Genomic DNA, 19,943 nt, shown 5'->3' with positions numbered 1-19,943 from the left:
ATGAGCAGGATTTGCCTCATGCATCTCTACTCATACAACATAAACCTGCAGTCGAATATGAGAAAGAACTGCAGCTTCTTAACCAATGGTACAAACTGGATGAAAATTATGACCCAGGTGTTTACAGGCTTCTACCTATCAGGTTCGTGTTTTGTCACTTCTCTTTGGAGGTCCTTTGGTTAAGGAATATAAATGTTTTTCATTCCAAACCAGCAAACCAAATTCAGTGATGAATCCTGGTCACATGCCACCTGAGGCTTGTTGTGCATATGCTAAGAAGAAAATTCCAAACCATTTAAGAGAGATTCATTTGTTCTCCATTCATTTTAAATGGAATCAATGGAAAAAAAAAATCAATGAAAAGATCCATTTCTAAACAGCTCTATGGAAGAAACATTTCAGCCTGTAGAGTTGCAGAAGGGGTAAGGCTCAGTGATCCAGGCAGTTCCATTCAACACTATCATCTACGAACTAAAGTTATCAGTTTTTAAATGAACAGTGTTTCTCCCTTTATAGTACAAAATGCACCAGCAGAAGGTATTGCTTAATAATGATGCTAATAATTCTGACATCTGCAGATCTTGCAGGCAGATAGGTATTTTGTTGTCCCCTGTTCCAAACGTGGGGTAACTGAGGCTCAGGGAGACCCAGTCAGGAAGTGAATGGCAGAGTCAGGACTAGAATTAATGTTTCCTGACTCCTAGCAGCATGCTCAATTCAGTAGGCCCCTGCTGTCCTCTCCTGAAGTTAACTAGCTTGTTTCTCTAATCACATTTTGAGCTTAGAGCAGCTTCTTAGTTTTCACACATCTTCTCTTCCCTCACGTGTGTGTGGGTCTCTCATTCTTCCACACAGCACCTTTTACCAGGATATTTTCAGCAAGGATCCTGTATGCAAACAACAAGCTAAGAGCAAATGGCTGAGCTCTTTCCAGAAACTGCATAAGATATTTCAGGAATATGCTTCAGTTGCTCTTGGCGAAGAGACTGCCACTGCACTACTTAAAACAGGTGGGACTGGAATCCAGAAGTAGAAAACATGTTAGTTAGAGTGATCAATACACTGTTTTTAGGAGAAACAAATTAAACAGTTTGTTCCAGTCGGTAGGGATGGATAAATCGATTGTGGGAACTGTAGACATCTACATGCCTAGCATGGTTCAGAAGCCTGTAAGTGCCTGGATACTTATGATTATTAGAGCACCATAAATACCTAAGAGAAGAAATTACTGACTTTTGCTGCAGGATTAGTGTAAAAATAATTTAGCACTAATACAGCACTTTTCATTGGTAAATCAAAAAGTTGTTTTCAAAGGTAGGGAAATGATGGGTATCCCTATTTTTCAGAAGGGGAAACACAAGGAAGTTAAATGACTTCCCCCATGTTCAGAATATACCCCAACATTCTAATTCTGTCTGGCAGCCTCTCCACAAAATAGCATGTTCATGAACAGTTGACTCATTTAGAAAGAATATAAAGTAGTTAGAACACAATCCAGCAAAGAGAGTGAGGCCCTGACACTTAAGAAAATAGAGATCTCATCCTATGACTGGTATTCTTTCTTCTGACTAGGGATTTTAGTGTCTCATGCTTCATGAGTCTTTCTTGAAGATTTACTCTCTTCAAACAACACTGGACTTATAGAATAAAGGGTAACAGTAAAAATCTCTGGTGTGTAGGTGCTTCCTTGATTTAAATAAACCCTAAAGTTAACAGAGGCTATAATAGAAGTTATCCACAGGCGTAAATGTGTTTTGGGAGGAATTGTACCTTACTTACCATCACCAAAGCCCTGGCAAGAGCATTTTTACTTGCCATCACAGGTCAGGAAGTTTTCAGCCTAAATGTTCACCATCTTGATACTTACTCTTAATTATTCCCCGTTTACCACACTGAAATCCTCTAAACCTTTGGCATTAATATCCTTTGATATATTTGCAGACTATTATCATTTCTCCTGTAGGTTATTGTTTAGACAAGTTGTATGCATTAAGTTCTTCTGCATTCCTCCTATGTCAATCCTTCCAGTCCCCCATTCTGTTTTGTTACTCTTCTCTGAACTCCCTCCTGTTTGTCAATATCTTTCTGTTAAGGTTCTAGAGTTGGTTGCGATATTCCAGGTGTGACCACACCTGGAACCAAATAGAGCCAGGCTATTATTGCCTTGCTCCATAAGAAGAACCCTTTGAGCTTGCAACCCAAAATTGCACAGGCCTTTTATTACATCCGTATCACTTTGCAAATTCTGGGATGACTTGCTGTCCACTATCACTTCTAGGTCTTTTTCACAGTGTTACTGTCTTCTAGATTTCTCCCTGCCATTTGCTATGTTAACCATGCAATTTATAGAAAATGCATAAAAGCAAACAATTATGTGTAATTCAGCATAGTTTACTAGATCTCATTAGAATCTACAGGATTTGTGATGCTGACAAAACACAATGCTCATATCTTTATTGCTGTCCTACTAGCTATCATATTCTCTAAGCCATTCTTCCAGCATGCCATTTATTTTTGTAAGTGTTCTAAGATTAAATTTAAAAAAATGCATTAAGAATCAGAACATATTTCCCCTTTGTAAGTTTTGCAGCAAGAGGTTGATCAAGGATTCCAGATCCAGGTCTCTCCAGAAGATCACTGTCATTGCTTCAAGAGAAACATCAGTGACATACAATACTACCTGTCAAGCAAACAGGCTTCAAAATATATTGATATCCATCAACTGAGACCAGTGGTTAATGCAAGACTGTATGAAGCACACCAGAACTTCATAGACAGCATCCATGCCAGAGTATGCTAATAGTCCTTTTCCATTATTTTGGTTCTTATCACCATGTCAAAGGACCTCTTTACATCATGCATTAGTCCAGTGGCCAGGGAAAGACGAAGAAAACCATAGAGCTTTTTAATATTCACTTTCCCTCACCATTTGTGCCTTTTTATACTGCTCCTTACATCTGCAACAACATCCCTGTTCCTGAAAGCCAAGTATCCTCCTCTTCCTTCAAATCCCTTCTCCTAAGCCACTTCTTTCATCTTGCTTATCCCCCACTGACCTTCATTCCTGTGTTATTTCTTTCTTTCTCACCCCATCTCAGTCTTCTAAGATTCACTCACTATCTAATATTTCTCCCATTTATTTTAACCTTTGTCCCTCTTTTCCCTAACCCCTAGCTGTTCTCTTTATGTTCAGTATTCCTGGCATGCTCTCTAGGAGAGGTCATATCTTCTTACAGTCCTTAAAGTGCAAAATTATGATGCTATATAAATCTCAAATTATGCCACCCTTAATTCACCTATTCCATAAATAGTCCTATTGAAATCAATGGGCCTAATCATGGAGTAATATGCTGCTCATTGTGAGCTGAGAATCTGAACCTGAATGTTTAATACTAGTATTAACAGTTAATTAATATTTAATTAACAGTATATGGTCATTTACTGTTATCCATTTCTTGTACCAGAAGCACTCAAAGCATGCCATGAGGGCCAAAAAAGAAGCCCATGAAGTATTGAAATCTGGCCTATGGCTACCCATCTTTCTATAACTGTAGCATAAGAACTTAGCTGACTAATTTTAATTTATTTTTGTTTTGGAGCCAGTTAACTCTCAGACCAAGAAATTTGTATTAGTCTGTCAAAAAATAAAATGCAAACACAAACATTACACGCACATAATTATTTTTGGCTTCTCTTTACCTTTTATTTTCTTCTTAAGCCCTTTTTCCAGCTTCCTTCTCCTCTGCATCCATCTCTGCAGAGGATTGTGCAAATTTTAAAAACAAAATTAACATCATCAGACAAGATTCATAGATTCATAGATACTAAGGTCAGAAGGGACCACTCTGATCATCTAGTCCGACCTCCTGCATAGCGCAGGCCACAGAATGTCACCCACCACTCCTATGAAAAACCTCACCCATGTCTGAGCTATTGAAGTCCTCAAATCATGGTTCAAAACTTCAAGGAGCAGAGAAGCCTCCCTCCAGTCAACCATGCCCCATGCTACAGAGGAAGGCAAAAAAACCTCCAGGGCCTCTCCAATCTGCCCTGGAGGAAAACTCCCTCCCGACCCCAAACATGGCAATCAGCCAAACCCTGAGCACATGGGCAAGATTCACCAGCCAGATACCCAGGAAAGAGTTTTCTATAGTAAATCAGATCCCATTCATCTAATATCCCATCTCAGGGGATTTGGCCTATTTACCCTGAATATTTAAAGATCAATTACTTACCAAAATCCCATCATACCATCTCCTCCATAAACTTATCGAGTAGAATCTTAAAACCAGATAGATCTTTTGCCCCCACCGCTTCCCTTGGAAGGCTATTCCAAAACTTCACTCCTCTGATGGTTAAAAACCTTCGTCTGATTTCAAGTCTAAACTTCCTGGTGGCCAGTTTATACCCATTTGTTCTTGTGTCCACATTGGTGCTGAGCTTAAATAATTCCTCTCCCTCTCCTATATTTATCCCTCTGATATATTTATAGAGAGCAATCATATCTCCCCTCAACCTTCTTTTAGTTAGGCTAAACAAGAACATGCTATCTATGTTTTTCCCTTCTCCATTACTAGCTCTCTCCTTCATTTCAGTGTGACTTTGTCTGTCTAATCTTTCAACTCTTCCCCTTGATGATTTCCCTTCTTCCACCTTCTGGCATCTTCTTTCCCATTTCCCTGATCTTTAGCCTCTCTTTCATTTGTCTCATTTCTCTCTACAAGCCTAAAACGTAAAAACATTAAAGTACAAATTATCTTACAGGATTGTTATAACTTAAATCTTGCAATATCTTGTGGCAAAAAGTCACACCCAATGACAATGTAATTGCACATTTTATAACCCAGAAATGATTTTATTATGAGAACAGTCATCCTAGGATCCTTTCCAAGATTTGTTAAGTAAGCTAACTTCAGTGGCTATGTATACACCTGTTATAGCTCTGTTCTTTCTTTATAGCTTCGTCACACTAATATCTATGAGACGAATGTTAGTTGGGGAAAGGATGGAATCAACCCAATCAGCAACAGATCCGATGCCTGCTACCTTGAACGCCTGTGCAGTGACTTTCAGAAAATTGTCATCACCCACTTCAACAGGTCAGTTACATAGTGATGTCTATGAAGGTGGCCCCATAAGAGGGGAAGAAATAAGTAGCACAGAGAGTAAGAGTTACTGCCATTATGCTGGGCTCCAGCTGCATTGAAAAGTTATAGTAAAGAATCTTCTTGTGTTGGGGTTAGTCCCAAACCAGGCTTTTCCTTAACAAAAGCTGGAGCAAATTGGAATAAAAGCAGATGATGAGTTTTTGATCAGTTGACAGATTACTTTTGTTCAAAGTTTGCTCATTACTTAGCATGTCAGAGCTGCAAATACATCCAGTTCTTTGATGGATTAGTACATGTTCTGATCTAAAAGAATTCCAAAAGAATGTGGAAATAATGCAATTCAACAGAATACAAAATTGAGGATACAAGGACTTCAAGTTAAATTCTGCTTTCAGTGATAATTCTGCAGTCCCACTGTCTTCATGTGACGTGTGTAAAAACCTTATCCTGCACTGTAAAATATACATACCAAATGGAGTCCAGGTTAAATGTAGTGTTAGGGACTTAAGCATATAAAATTGCACGCACAAAAGCATAGAGTTTTTTTCAGAAGTGCCATTGAGTTGGGTAATTCAAACTGAAGATCATTCTAAGTTTTGCACACCCTCATGAAGGCCTGCCTCTTCTTTTTCTCAAAATATGCAGATCACTCAACTATGTCTAGGAGCACAATTTTCACAAAAAAATAACTTAAGCATTTTTAATATATCTTCATGAAGCAAAAACAGTTCACCTTTAAAGGAAAATTATTCATTTCCTGTTAACAAGGCTACTTGTATCTTTTCATGCAAAAAACTACTTTGTTTAACTCTACCAAAGGCGCTTTTTCTGCTCTTTCTTTACTAGGATGACTTGTTCAAAGAATTTCCCTGAAGGGCTGGATGCAAGGAAAAGAAAGCAAGTGTACAGAGCTTATAGTGATGAGATTCTGGAGCACGTCCAGCATTGTCGGGCACTGTGAGTTCAGCAATTAGTTTACATAATTCATGCTTCTAGACAAAGACAAATAGCACATAGTGTGGTGAAGAAGACTTAGAATAGTTCACCTGATTTAAATGTTGTCAAGGTTTTTCCTTTCAAGTGTGGGTATTGCCTTATTTTCTCCCCAGCCATGTAAAGTGTTTCTACAGTAACACCTTAAGCTGGGCTGCTTCTTTTTTAAAAATAATTTACAAGTAAAATTTTAGATCAAATTCTCATTCCCTTCCCTATCCCCACCTGTCTCCATTTTCCAGATGAGGCAGAGCATACCAGGGCACTGTTCGGATGAACTGAAAGGCCTGTTAGAGGAGCTCCCAGGCTACAAATTCTGGGACTTACTGTGGCTAAGGTTTACCTCTGCCTTTCTCCTCCTCAGGGTCTAGTATAGGGGAGCATCATCTTCTGGGAGCTGGGGTGGGTCACCTGAGATTAGCTATTTGTGGGGGATGGGATGGAATGGAATGGAGAGGAGAAAGAGCTCTGCAGCTGGTAAGTCAGGGCCAGGTCTTTTCTGAAGCATGATAATGTGCATTATGATCCAGTGTAAATTCATGATCATGCATTAACTTAGATGCACATTAGTATCTAGGGTCTCAGGAGAAACTATAGTCTGTGGTATCCTTTAATTATTCCAGAAATAACACATGATCAAGTAACGAAAGAGTGGGTTATAATAAATGGTCACAAGGGGCTAGAGTTATGGTTGCAATAGTATGTGAATAAACTGAGAAAGAGGTTCATATTTCAACCAGTAGGACTGCAGTATAAAAATTAATTGAGAAAAGGAACAACAAAATAGAGGTAGGAGATAGGAAGAGGGTTGACTTATCTCCGCCACAGGGTCTCTATAACCGGCAATGCACTATTCATTAGGTAGCAGAACCTTAGAATGAGAAGGGATGTGGGCACAACTGTATCTCTGATAGCACAGTTCTACCAAACTCAGAATCTTTCATGGGTTCCATCAAAGTGGATGCCAGAATGTTTTTTGTCATTGTTGCATTTCATATGTATGTTTGGAAGTTAGTGAGTGTAGTGATTATAGCACAGCACCGGGAGTTCTATTCCTCTCTCCACTCTGGGCTCACTGAGTGACCTTGGCTAGAGACCTTTAACCAGTTTGTGCCTCTGCTTCCCCATCTGTAAAATTAGGATAATAGTATGTACACTGTGGTAAGGCACTTTGAGAACTACACATAAAGGTGCTGTATTGTAAGGAATCAGGGTGTAGGCAGTCCGGCTTAGTGGTCATAGCTGGGCTGGGAACCACATGTCAGGGATGGTAGTTGATGAGCTAAGGTCAGAGGAATCACTAGAGCCAGGTTCAATAAGCAAGAGTCAGGGTAAAAGTCAAGCCAGGGTCGGAGATGGGAGATCAGAAGTAGTACCAGGCTGGAATCAGAGACTGGAGATCATAGGTAGTAACAGACTAGAATTAGGAGGCAAGAGTCAGAGTCAGAATTGGGCTAGGATCAGAGGACAGGGATCAGGTGAAGTCTGTGTGGTTGCCCAGATAACTTCTGGGGCACCCTACATGGTTAAATAGGGTGTTTGGCCAATCAGTGTGCTTCAAGGTACTGTTGCTTTGGGTATCTTGGGCAGTACTTCCTGTGGCACCTACTCTCCACAGTGCTCTGGGGCATGGCTCTGTAGGAATGTTGACTGTCCCAGGCTCTGCAGACCTGGGTTATAGTACCCGGATCCTTACATGTAAAAGTGCAAAGTATTTGTATACCAGCTCTCTACCTTTGTTTAATCCTGGTCTTCACCTCAAGTTCTGTCCACTCCACTTAGTTAACAAAAAGCAGATTTTATAATAAAAACTGCTTTTCAACACTGTTAACCCTGCTTCCCCTTCATCTGGACAGCTATGACCAGCCATGCCCAAAGAAATGTAAAACAATCACCCAGCTAAACTGATGATGTTCAAGAGGGTTCCGCCCTTCTTGTCCTGTTGGCCAACAATTTGGTAGTCTATTAGTATGGATTCTGAGACAAAGAAGAGAGAGATACTGCTTCCTGCAAGGCTTGTTGTTTTATTATCTCCTAGTCCAACAGCATGCTAAACTCCTTGGCCCAGGGAATATCAATATTCAGATCATTCAGCTATCATAGATGCAGTTTCTGGGCTCACAGTTCACACAGTGCCCTTGTTGGGTTGTCTGCTGCTCCCTAATGACACATAGGAGAGTAGCAGACATTTACTCCTAAGCAAACACCACAGTTACCAACCTGCAGTGGAATGTGCAGTATACAGGCACTACAGATGCCATCAGCCCTCCCCAATAAACACAAAAAACCCACTATTTCTCTGAATGAAAATTTAAGGTTTGTCAGTGAGCAACATCTAGTTAGCTAGTTTCAGGGGGACAAAAATGAGTAGTGACTTTCTGTGGAAATTAAATGAAACCACAGCATATTTCCATATGTGTCCTCTACATATTCACCCTCCATGCAACCACCTGAATATGCTCCCTCATGCTCAATAAATGGAAAGCACATGAGAGCTTGCAACAGTTCTTCATTGGATTTGTCCAGATAGGCAACCTAGAGGCTTGTAGGTGAAGTCTCACTTCCTCTATCCTCCGTTTCCTCAATGGAATATCAATCAGTGAGCAAGTAGGTTAGTTTGAACTGGTAGTGTCAATTCAGAAATAATGTGGCATTGAGGTATTTGATAAGCTAATTGTATAACAGATAGTTACATGATTGACACAGCAGCCTAGAAAAGTTTCCCTTGTACTTGGCATAAGGACAGACACCTTCATGCAAAAAGATGAATTCATGGAAAAAACAGAACATATAAAAATGAAGTTACAGCCAAGAAAGGGTGTAAAAGGGGATTTCAGGGAGGGATTACTTTAGCATGGGTAAAGTTGTGTCTGTGATTTACCATAGCAAACATGGTGAGAGTTTTGTCTGATATTCATCTGGGTGTGGTGAGAAACTGAACTTTTGTTTGTGACAGAGGACTGTGTCAGGATGGTAGATTATCTTGACTTTCTTCTCCAAACTTTTATCAGTACCCCTGTTCCTCTCCCTGTCATCTCCCCCGATATAGGGTTACCTGTGTTGTAGGAAGAGAAACTTTTCTGTCTGACCTGAAGAATCAGATTCTGTCTTTCAACAGAAGACTTCTTATAGTACATGGTGAGGCTGGATGTGGAAAAAGCGTCATCATGGCAAAAGCAGGATCTTTAGCTTCTAACTGGATACCAGGGTAAGGATCGCTCAGATTCATTAAGGAGAGAGAATTTATACAGCTACGGGGACAGAAGTTCTCTCTCTGTCCCTCAGTCACCACCAGCAATAGCTAGTGCCATCTAATGGAAACTACTAACATCACTAAAGCCTCTTTCTCAGGTTTGCTGCTTTGTCCATTTTAAATGTTTAAGGTTCCAGTGAATTAAGTTTGCTGTTGGAGCCTTATTTTTTTGTATTTTCTGACTTTTTAATTTGGCTATGTAATCTTAATGTTTAATTAGCATAGGGATTTCTGCATTCAAATAAATGATATACTATTATATACTGTGTAATGTTAATTAATATGAGAGATAAATATGTGGAAGTGTGGAACAACCACAGAGGTTGAAACGAGAAGTGGGGGGAGAAGGGGAACAAAATAATTCTAGAGGAACTTTGTGGAATATTTTTGGAATTCCAAGGAAGAAAAACTGGAAGTCAGTGAAAGTTCTGCATATGGAGGGCTTGCAAGGTGATGTTCATTATTTGTAAGTGAAGATTGGATAAAGATTTCACTACGAGGAGAAACATTAATTTAAGAGAGGTGCCTTTTGTAAATTAGCCAGGTTCTTTCAAAAGAAAAATAGAGGTGCAAGACATCTATTGTTGCAATTTAACCTTCTTGAATGGGTTTGTCTTTGAAGTTATATTGCTGATATCATAAGCCATTTAACAAATGAAAAAATTACAAATCTGGTTCAATGTGCAGTGTGAGAGAAATGTGGAATGTGTCAACTTAAGAACTTCAGTTTACAGACATTAATGGAACACCATTAATGAAATACTATCTTGAAATTATCACTATTTTGGAAAGAGAAGGTTGTCATTCTGCCAACAAACCAATTACCAGCTCCTACTTGAGACAAGTAAGCTTCTGAGTAAAAAAAGTATTTCAATTATTTCTTTTATCACAGGGACCTCAGAGTTATTATTCGATTTGTTGGCATCACTGGTGAAAGCAGAAATATCTGATTGCTGATATTTACAATGTCTCCATCAATTTATCTGAGGTAACAAAAATACATCTCATTTCTCCTTTTTCAGTTCAGGGATCAATTATCTTGATATAATATTAGATTATAACTATCTATATGGTGGCCTCACACTATCACCACCAAATCACATAGGCACTGCACTAATAAAGTATAAGACATGACTGTGTACAATATCATTCATGTGGGAGCAATGGATTTTTATGATAAAGCAGCTGAATATAAAGCATTTTCTAATTTTCACAGTTCTCTTTTTATGGACAATCCTGTATAGATGTGCATCTTTGTAGTTCATTGGGGGGAGTGGCTCCTCCCCCTCCAGGTCTGTGGGTGGCCAATTCTCCCCACTATGTCTCTGGGGGTCATTTACATGGGGAATCAGTGGGGTGACGGGAGATGTGAGCTTGGGCCTGTGATTAGGGCTGAACAACAAACACAGTTACGGAGCCCCAGCCCCTTGTCGGGACGGGGCAGCAAAGCGTCTCTGGCTCAGGCCTGTTCTCAGGCTGGGCAGCAAACAGTCGGGCTTCCTAGTTCTGGTGGAGGGCTGACAAGTGCAGGCTTCTTGCCTAAGAGAGGGGGAGACTGCCACCCATGGATTGGGGTGGCGGGGGGGGATGCAGTGCCCACCCACTCCACTGCATCCCGGCCCAGGGCCCTAGCAGTGGCAGAGTGGTCTGCCACTGGATCAGCAGGGATCCTGACCTAAACACGCTGACTCGCTTGCTGTCAGCATTGCAGCCAAACAGGGATCGGCTATCCCTGGGCCACTTTCCTACTCCCCCTCGGGGTGTACCTGGCTCTGTAGAGGGTTGTGCTGGTTGTTGGGGAAGAAGGCCTCTGTCAGCACTTGCATCTCCTCTGTGCTGCAAATGACTCTGGCCAGTCCTCAGCTCCCTTGGGGTCTGCAGCAGCTTCCCAGCTCAGGAACTCACAGGAGGCATCTCGCTTTTCCAGCAGCTGCCTCCCAACCGAGTTCTCCAGCCCGCCTTTTGTACTTCCAGCCCCGCCCACTAACTTCCAGAAGGAGGGTTGAGCATGGTGTGGCTCTGCCCACCAGGGTTCAATGAGGGGCTCCTCCCCCTCCAGGTCTGTGGGTGGCCAACCCGCCCCATTACAATCTTATAAATAGAAGGGGAGAGACTTAAAGTTTTACTTTATTTCTCCACTGCAAGAATGTGTCTTCTACTTTTAGTTTCCAGCAACTTGTTACCTTCCATTATATCAGCTTTTTAAAATCAATCAGGAAAATGTACTACTCCAATCACAAAATATACTTGCCCGCTGCAAGATTATGTGCACTGTAGCAAGATCCAGGCAAGCAGGGTCTGGGCAAGGTTCTAGACAGAATCTCTACAGTGAAGCAGATTGAGGCAGATCCTCAGTTTATCTCGATTGTCATAGCTCTATCAACTGAACGCAATTTCCATGAGCTGAGAATCTGCCCCAGTCACTTTAGGGATAATACTGCTTTCTTTATTCTAATAAAAGTTATTTATTTAGTATCAGAAGAATATAACTCTTTCTACAATTTTTCATCCCAGTATATGACCTGACCCCTTACTATAATCAAGATGATGATGAATTAGCCGATTGTTCATTTAAAAAAATGCCATCCCCCTGGAAAATGGGCTGTCAGATTATTTTTATTGTTAATACTAGTATTTTCATAATGTGCTGCAACTGCACTTCACAAAACAACCTGCTAAACATAAAGCAATGCCCCTTCCCTGTAGAGCTTAAAATCTGAAGAATGGATAATGATACCTGTAACAAACAAGAAATCTTTGTGGTATGTATTTATGGAATGAAGAAATTGTCTTAATGCTTCAAAAATGCATTAAGAAGAAACATCAAACTTCAGACTTCAATGCACATGTTAAGAATGGAAAAGTTGCTTTCTCTTAGAAGAAATATTGTTTAACCAGTTCTTTATATTTTGTTTTAACCAATGCCCAGTGTTGTAAATAGAGATGAACTTGAACCAAAAGCCCAGCTCTGCATACCCGCTCCTGAATTTTGAGGGAGTTCAGATCTGCACCCAAACCGTGCAGCTTAGGCCCATCCTTACTTTTTAAAGGGTCTGTCAAAAAGTTTGAGAAAAATTTGATCAAAATTAGAATTCCTACATTCTGAGAATAGTTTCTGAATTTTAGGTATGTACTTCTTAAAAAAAAAAAAAAAAACAGGCTAACCCTGGAAGTCCACCGCATGCAGAACTCCTATTGACTTCAATGGAAACTGCACAAGAGTACTCCTGGGGGAATTCTGCGCCACTGCACATGCGCAGAATTTATGTCCCCTGCAGATCTTGTTACTTCCCCACAGAAAAATGACTTTCTGACAGGGAAGCCACAAGAGCAGTCACGCATCCCTCCCCAGCAGTATGTTTTCGGTGCTCAGAGCAGCTGGCAGAGTGATAAATCACTGTGAGGCATGGGGCGGGACTGGGGAAGACCTGGCTGGTGGCTCCTACCCTGCGCCAGGCTCAGCTGCTATTCCCAGCTGGGCTGGGGAAGACAGGATTTCCTCTTCCCCTTCATGGCATATGGGGCTGGGTCAGACCCACCTCAGATTTCTCCCCCAGCTGCAGGAAGTTCTGCAAACTTCCCCCGCCCCCGCTTTCCACATCCATCATTCCCCAGCTGCAGGGGGAAGTATCCCTGTAATGGGAGCTGCTCCCGCATCCACCCAACCCCTGTGCCTCCAGATCCCCTCATACCCAGACCCTCCCGCTGAGCCTCACCCCCCGCCACACTCAGAACTCCCCCATGAGTCTCACTCCCCATTCACCTGGACCACCCCATAGAGCCATCCACACCCCAATCCCACCCCACTGAGCCCCACTTTTCCAGCATCTGGACCACCCACTAAGCCCCCACAGCCAGACCCCCTGATGAGTTCTATCCCCCTACACTCAGGCTTTCAAACCCAACCACCTTCACCTGGACCCCCCTGCAGAGTCCCATCACCATGGCACCCAGACCCCCCAACAAGCCCCTGTGTACCCAGATCCCCCCCCCCACACACACACACCTGGATCCCCTACTTAGCCACCACATCCAGATTGCACCACACAGAACCCTCTCAACCCACACCTGGATCCCCCCACACTAAGCCTTGCCACTCTTGGATCCTGCCTTGCTGAGCCCACACCTGGCATGGAGGGGCAGGGCCCTGGCATGTTTCTGGGGCAGGCCCGGTCCTTGAGCAGTGTCAGCGTTGGGTGCAGCCTCACTGCTGAGTCAGTGTCCTGGGTGGGAGCTGCACAGTGATCTCCCACTTCTGTGCAGCCTGTGGCCTTTGCTCCCCAGTGCCATCCTGGAGCCTCCACATTTATTTGACAAATAAAATTTGCAGAATTTTGCAGAATCTTAAAATATTGTGCTAGAATTTTTAATTTTTTGGTGCAGAATGCCTTCAGGAGTAACATGACGGACTTTCTGGGTGTCTCTTTTGTACTTAATAGTCAATCCCTGCATGTTCTGCAGCAGAACTTTTATTGGCTTATGTGTTTGGAGAGCTTGCAGGACAGAGCCCAAAGAGACTTTTTGGGTGGTGATGGTGGCGCACAAATAAGGATTCATACAGTCTAAGACCAGAAGGGATCACTGGGATCGTGTACATAAACCTAAATTGATGTCAATTTCATGCTCAGTTAGAAACATGGAAAGAGAAATCAATATTTCTCCAATAGAAAAACGTCAACAGTGGGAAGGAAAAAAAACATTTACTTTTTAAAAAACAGGAGTACTTGTGGCACCTTAGAGACTAACAAATTTAGTTGAGCATAAGCTTTTGTGGGCTACAGACCACTTCATCGGATGCATGCCTCAGATGAAGTAGGCTGTAGCCCACGAAAGCTTATGCTCAACTAAATTTGTTAGTCTCTAAGGTGCCACAAGTATTCCTATTCTTTTTGTGGATACAGGTAACACGGCTGCTACTCTGAAACCTGTCATTACTTTTTAAATCACTCTCCAAATGATGGAAATGTAAAAGAAAACTGCCTTTAAACAAGTTCTGGATAGTAATCTTTTCACATGAAAGGGGCTAAATCATGCCATTACTCTGCAGGGTCCAGGAAGGGGATGTAGGAACCCATGTTAGAATCTCTCCATAATGCTCACAACAGCATTGGGAAAGAGGCTGATCCAAGCCCCAGCCATGAAGACTCCCTTTGATTTCAGTGAGCTTTGGATCAGGACCCATGTCTTCAAGTAGGCATGGAGAAGATTAAGGGTGTTTGTGAAGCCTATTAAGGACCTTCTATGCTGATCTAACTTTTCTGATTAGCCCTTAGATACTACAGTGATGGGAGCTTCAATAACCCTCTAAAATAGGTATATTGTGTCTGCATCAAGCTCTGAGCAGTAACAGGTAGAGACATTCTTTACTGCTGCTCAGAGAAGCAGCAAAATGCACTCAGCAGCTCAGACCAGTTGCTATTAGGAATCTGTGCTGGCTATATTTTGCAGAGGATACCATGGGCAGCAGCATATCTGTTTCTCCTTGCTACAGTAGGCAGGGCTGGATTTAGCTCAAAATCTATTTATATTTAGTTCGAAAAACCATTCATGACTATCCTTTAACAAATGTAGAAAAACTGTGCTGCACCCAGTTGTTATGTGACCATTGTGCTTTTGATATTCAGTTGGCTTCCAAAATGGAAAACATGATAGCCAAGGGTGGCAAACAGCAACAAAAATCTTCACCTTTCTCCTCCCTGAGTAACTGAGTTCTGAACATAATCCAACCACTTCTTTCAGTACTTGTTTAAGTTTGTAGTATAACTGAGTGCAGGCGTTGTGTCAGAACAAGATCTGGGACTGCCAATATATTTTGAAATCAGAACCAAGCCCTACCATGAGTATAACACTGAAGTTTTAACAAGTGTCTGAATGTACCAGGCTGCCTTGCACTAACCAGTACAGTATTTGTCTAACGACACCTGAGTAGGATTTGCCTTCTTCTTCATGCTTTGGATCTCTCCCCATCAAGTCCCAAAACGTCTCATGGGAACCTGAGTCTTTCAGTTGTGGTTACTTATTCTGGTGTTCTCCATAAGAACCTTACCTGGCTTTTCCTGTTTCCACTGAATCACTTTCCCTAAACAAACTCTTACTCTTTACCTTTATATTAATAAATAATGCATTATAAAATAACTACAAAATACAACAAATAGATTATGTCAAACTATTTTCATGTGGCTAAAATTATCCTTTTTTTAAAAAAAATAAGGATTTTGACGCACTGGTTAAGGATTTTGCCTTATCACTGGAATTCGCTACAGAGGATAAAGCACTGTTGATAAGTCTGGATGGTGTAGATGAGTTGTCAGAGGAATATGGATCTGACTTTTCCTGGATACCCGCTGAGCTACCTGAAAATGTCTATTTTATTGTTTCTACATGTACAGAATCAAATTGCTCATCCTTGAAAACACAAAGTAAAGTAATGTATCGAATAATGAGTGTAATGTGTTAATATTTAGTATGTAATATGACTTTTTACATATTTGTTTTAAGGTTTTTTTTATTTATTAAGGGAATAATGGGATGTGGTTAGAAAAGTTTCAAACAATTATAATCAAAACACAAACAATCAAAAAAAAAAAGAGATACTATACTAACTTTCTAGAACACAAGAAAGAACCATTTCTATTCTGATCCCCATACCACTAAAGAAATAATTCCAATTTATTTGAACAACATTGTGCTTGAAAATTAGGGCTGGATCCTGTAGTCCTTCCTCATGTGAGTAATCTTTACTCACAAGCCTAGTTCCATTGGCTTCAATAGAATTAGGCTTGTAAACATGGGATTCCCCTGGGGAAGGCTAGTACCCTGTCCCATTTCTTCTACCCACAGCCCTGCCCGCACTCCACCTCACCCCAGGCCTTACCCCTGCTCCCACTCAGCCTCCTCCCTGCTCAGACCCCCGCCACCACTCACTGCGTTCCTCCTCTCCTCTCCCCCTCCCCTGGAAGGTCCCCACTGCCTGCAGGGAGATGCTGAGCTGCAAGCGGCAGGCGGGAATGGCCTTGCAGGGGAGGAGGGGGGAGGAGAAGAGGAACGTGTAGAGTGGCGGGGAACTCCAGATGGTGGGGGTGCAGTGGAGGAGAGGAGGGACTCACCTGGCAGCGGTGAGTGGTGGGAGCCTTGGGGAAGGGGCAGAGCAGGGAGGGGAAGAGGTGGAACATAGGCAGGGCCACCACAGCCCCGGTGTCCAGCAGGGTGTTGGCGGTGGCTGCCGCCTGTACTTATAAACGAGGTTTTGCTGGATCATGTCCTTAATCTGTAAAGATCCAATCCTGCAATGACCTGAGAGTCCTCAACTTCTGTTGATTTAGGCCCCAGAACGGGAATCAGATCCATGTGATCAGACTCCCCTGCATTGTTCAGAGCTCCACTGGAGTTAGTGGAGATGTATGGGACCCACAGGCCTGCCAAAAAAGACCTGTTGCAGGATTGGAACAACAGGCAATAGCGTTGTCACAACTGTAGCAGGAGAAACCCAGAATTGTGGGGGCCTCAATTCTCAACTGGTAGGTGAAAGAATGATTTTGAACAGATTTAAAAAAAATATATCTGATTTGTAATTTTTAACTCCACACACAAACACACACACACACACACACTTCAGTTAAAAAAAAACTAGGAGGACTTGTGGCACCTTAGAGACACATTTATTTGGGCATAAGCTTTCGTGGGCTAAAACCTACTTCATCGGATGCATGCAGTGGAAAATACAGTAGGAAGATATATATATATATATACAGAGAACATGAAAAAATGGGTGTTGCCACACCAACTAAGGTGCCAAAAGTACTCCTCGGTATTTTTTGCTGATACAGACTAACACAGCTACCACTCTGAAATATTCTGTTAGTTAAACAGATAATACCAATTTATGACCGTTACAAACCAATTTTAACAGGCATTTTTGTGGAATTTTAGGTTTTGGATATACTAGAAATAGATGTGATATAAAAAATATTAAAATGCAATGCAGATTTTTTATTATTATGCTCTATAAACATGTTCAATGTGTATCAGTGAACAAATCAGAACAATAACTAGAATAAATGTAGTGTATGTGTACTATATGCCATGTCAGAGCTGCAATGAGGATGTTGCAAATCAAGTTCATCTTTGGTATTTTGGTTAGACAGAGTATACAACCTAATACATGGTTTGGCTTCTTATTGAAGGTGAACTGCAAAGCAAAAATGAAAGTGGAGTTAAGCAAAGATTGTCTGCCATCCCAAATTAGATTGTGGTTGGCATTCAGCATAGAAGTAAGTTTCAATTTAACTACTGTTTAAAAGAAAAAAAAAAAGCCCTTTGTGAAAATATCTTGGTTTTCCCAGTTTACAGAACATATCCAGAATGTCACATCACAAATACCAGTAGTCTTACTAATTATACAGAAGTTTTAGTAATTAATTGAAACCACAATATGTGTAATGTCATAGAATTATGCACTCTGAAATATTGTCAGTGAAGCTAAAAATACCAAAAGGATTAATGCAGGGTTAGCTGAAATTTGTTTTGGTGCTGAATTCTCTTTCGTAGCCAATTTGGTGGGAACATGCAGTACATAAATTTGGGCTAGATTATCGTGCTAGCCACAGCATTGTGTAAGGGATGGCAATTGAGAGAGTGAAACCACCTAATTAGGGTCAGTTTTTGGAGAGGACATCACCACTGAAATATCTCACACAACTTGTTTTGTTTTAATTAATTAATTCAGAATTATTTCATTTCTGCAGAAAATTACAGTGGAACAAAATGTTCTACAAATACCTCATCTCACACCTACAGAAATAAATGAAATGATCACTTACTGGTTGGAAAGGGACCATCGAAGACTCTCAAGTTACCAACAGCAACTTTTAGTGAAGGCTTGTGCAGCCTGCCCATTGCCACTCTGTGTGTTTTGTGCCTATAAAGATTCATATTTGTGGACATCCTTCACCCCAGAGACAGAGATATATCTCCCGCCAAACCTTTCTAAAATGTACTCACAGTTACTGGACAGAATGGAAAAAAAACATGGGGAGCAAGTCTGCAAAAGAATGGCAGCTTACATCACCCTGTCAAGAAACGGTATAGCACTGGAAGAACTACTAGAACTTTTGTCTCTGAATGATGCAGTAATTCAGGAAATAACAAAATACCAAAAGGTGTCCATTTCAGTGTTCCCCCTAGTGTTATGGATGAAACTTTAGGATGATCTTGAAGAACATCTGATAGAACAATTGATAACACTTATGTTTTCAACTGGGCTCATTCATCTTTGAAGCATATCTGTATGGAGAGATATCTGAAAGCGTACGATTCACAGCTGTCTTTTCATGCAGATTTGCAGACTACCACCTAGGGCGCAGGCTTCCTCATGGTCTTGGGAAGTATGGTGAAGCGATCACTTCCCAGCCTCTGGCCTGGGTTTTGAAGAAAGAATTCAAAGTCAATTATGTTTTCAATCTTCGTAAACTTTTTCAAAAAGAAAAGGAGTACTTGTGGCACCTTAGAGACTAACAAATTTTTTCCTAATCTTTCCCTGTTTGCTGTAGAGGATGTTGATCAGGTGGTTCCGCAGTTTCTTTGAGAGTGTGTGGCACAAGCTGTCAGCATAGTCTGTGTGGTATGTAGATTGTAATGGATTTTTTACCTTCAGTCCTTTTAGTATGATGTCCATCTGTTTGCATTTGGAGAGGAAGATGATGTCTGTCTGTATCTGTACAAGTTTTTTCATGAAGTTGACAGATTTCCACTCTATACGGCTAAATTCAGTGCCTTGCATAATGACAGGTTTCAGAGTAGCAGCTGTGTTAGTCTGTATTCGCAAAAAGAAAAGGAGTACTTGTGACACCTTAGAGCCACAAGTACTCCTTTTCTTTTTGCGAATACAGACTAACACGGCTGCTACTCTGAAACCCGTAAACTTTTTGGAACTTCATATCACCTGATCAGATCTAACAATATCCCCTTGCTAATAACAGAATGTCTTGTTTAATTATGAATTTCTCTTGCATAAAGCATGGGCTTCATCAGTTATCAGTATAGAAGAGGATTTAAAAGCAGCTACCAGTGCTGGGAGGTGAGTTCACAGTAATACCTAATAAAAGCAATAATAATGGATCTGGAAAACTACTGAATCCTGAGCCTCCTTTCTCCTCCATCCCCATCCATGATTCCAGCATCACACATAGTACGTCTGTACAACAATATGACATGTTAGCATGGACCAGTCTATTTCACTTTAACAAATTCATTTTTTATCACTATAACCAGACTTTCACAATTGGAAATTCTGGTAACACACTAAGTATTCCAGTAGTTCTGGATTTGTTTTATAGCCTACTTTTCCAGTTAGCAGTTTTTTTAAATATGTATAGGTAATAATTAATAGTTATTTAGCACCTGTCATCTCAAAACATTTCAGAAGCTGTGTCTAGGGAGATAACCAACAGCTGCAGAGCAACACTGCACATCACAGGGGAGGAGATATTTTGGCCAATGACATTTACCTCTTACGTAACACAATGGATCTCCACTGTCTTCACACAGCAGGCAGTTTGTAAGAGATCTCATGGTTCAGATCCTTTCATATC

The 19,943-nt window shown here is 41.2% G+C and overlaps 1 protein-coding gene across 7 annotated transcripts; it reads left to right on the top strand.

Moving 5' to 3' along the window:
* On the top strand, positions 1–18,939 carry LOC122455372. 7 transcript variants are annotated; one of them, XM_038401006.2, is made up of 7 exons: positions 1–142; positions 2,583–2,791; positions 4,960–5,099; positions 5,955–6,065; positions 9,151–9,309; positions 10,247–10,342; positions 18,099–18,939. In XM_038401006.2, the coding sequence occupies exons 1-6, from the start codon at positions 1–3 to the stop codon at positions 10,302–10,304; spliced, it is 819 nt and encodes a 272-aa protein (XP_038256934.1). In that variant the 3' UTR covers positions 10,305–10,342; positions 18,099–18,939. The 7 variants fall into 7 exon arrangements, 6 of the variants coding, with proteins under 6 accessions (XP_038256934.1, XP_038256933.1, XP_043369502.1 ...); XM_038401005.2 differs by lacking the exon at positions 18,099–18,939 and adding an exon at positions 15,566–17,009; XM_043513568.1 differs by lacking the exons at positions 1–142; positions 18,099–18,939 and adding exons at positions 414–537; positions 15,566–17,009.
* The last annotated feature ends 1,004 nt before the right edge of the window (positions 18,940–19,943 follow it).

This window comes from Dermochelys coriacea, chromosome 4 (genome assembly GCF_009764565.3).
Source record: "Dermochelys coriacea isolate rDerCor1 chromosome 4, rDerCor1.pri.v4, whole genome shotgun sequence".
Lineage (NCBI taxonomy): Eukaryota > Metazoa > Chordata > Testudines > Dermochelyidae > Dermochelys > Dermochelys coriacea.
Note: the sequence above shows the minus strand (reverse complement) of the source record. Positions and strands in the feature narration are given on the sequence as shown.

Excerpts from the sequence above, each read along its gene's own strand:
- LOC122455372 (XM_038401006.2), top strand. The coding sequence starts at position 1 with ATGAGCAGGATTTGCCTCATGCATCTCTACTCATACAACATAAACCTG. Across the intron at positions 143-2,582 it reads TACAGGCTTCTACCTATCAG|TTTTGCAGCAAGAGGTTGAT; the intron begins GTTCGTGTTTTG and ends CCCCTTTGTAAG. Across the intron at positions 9,310-10,246 it reads GCTTCTAACTGGATACCAGG|GGACCTCAGAGTTATTATTC; the intron begins GTAAGGATCGCT and ends CTTTTATCACAG.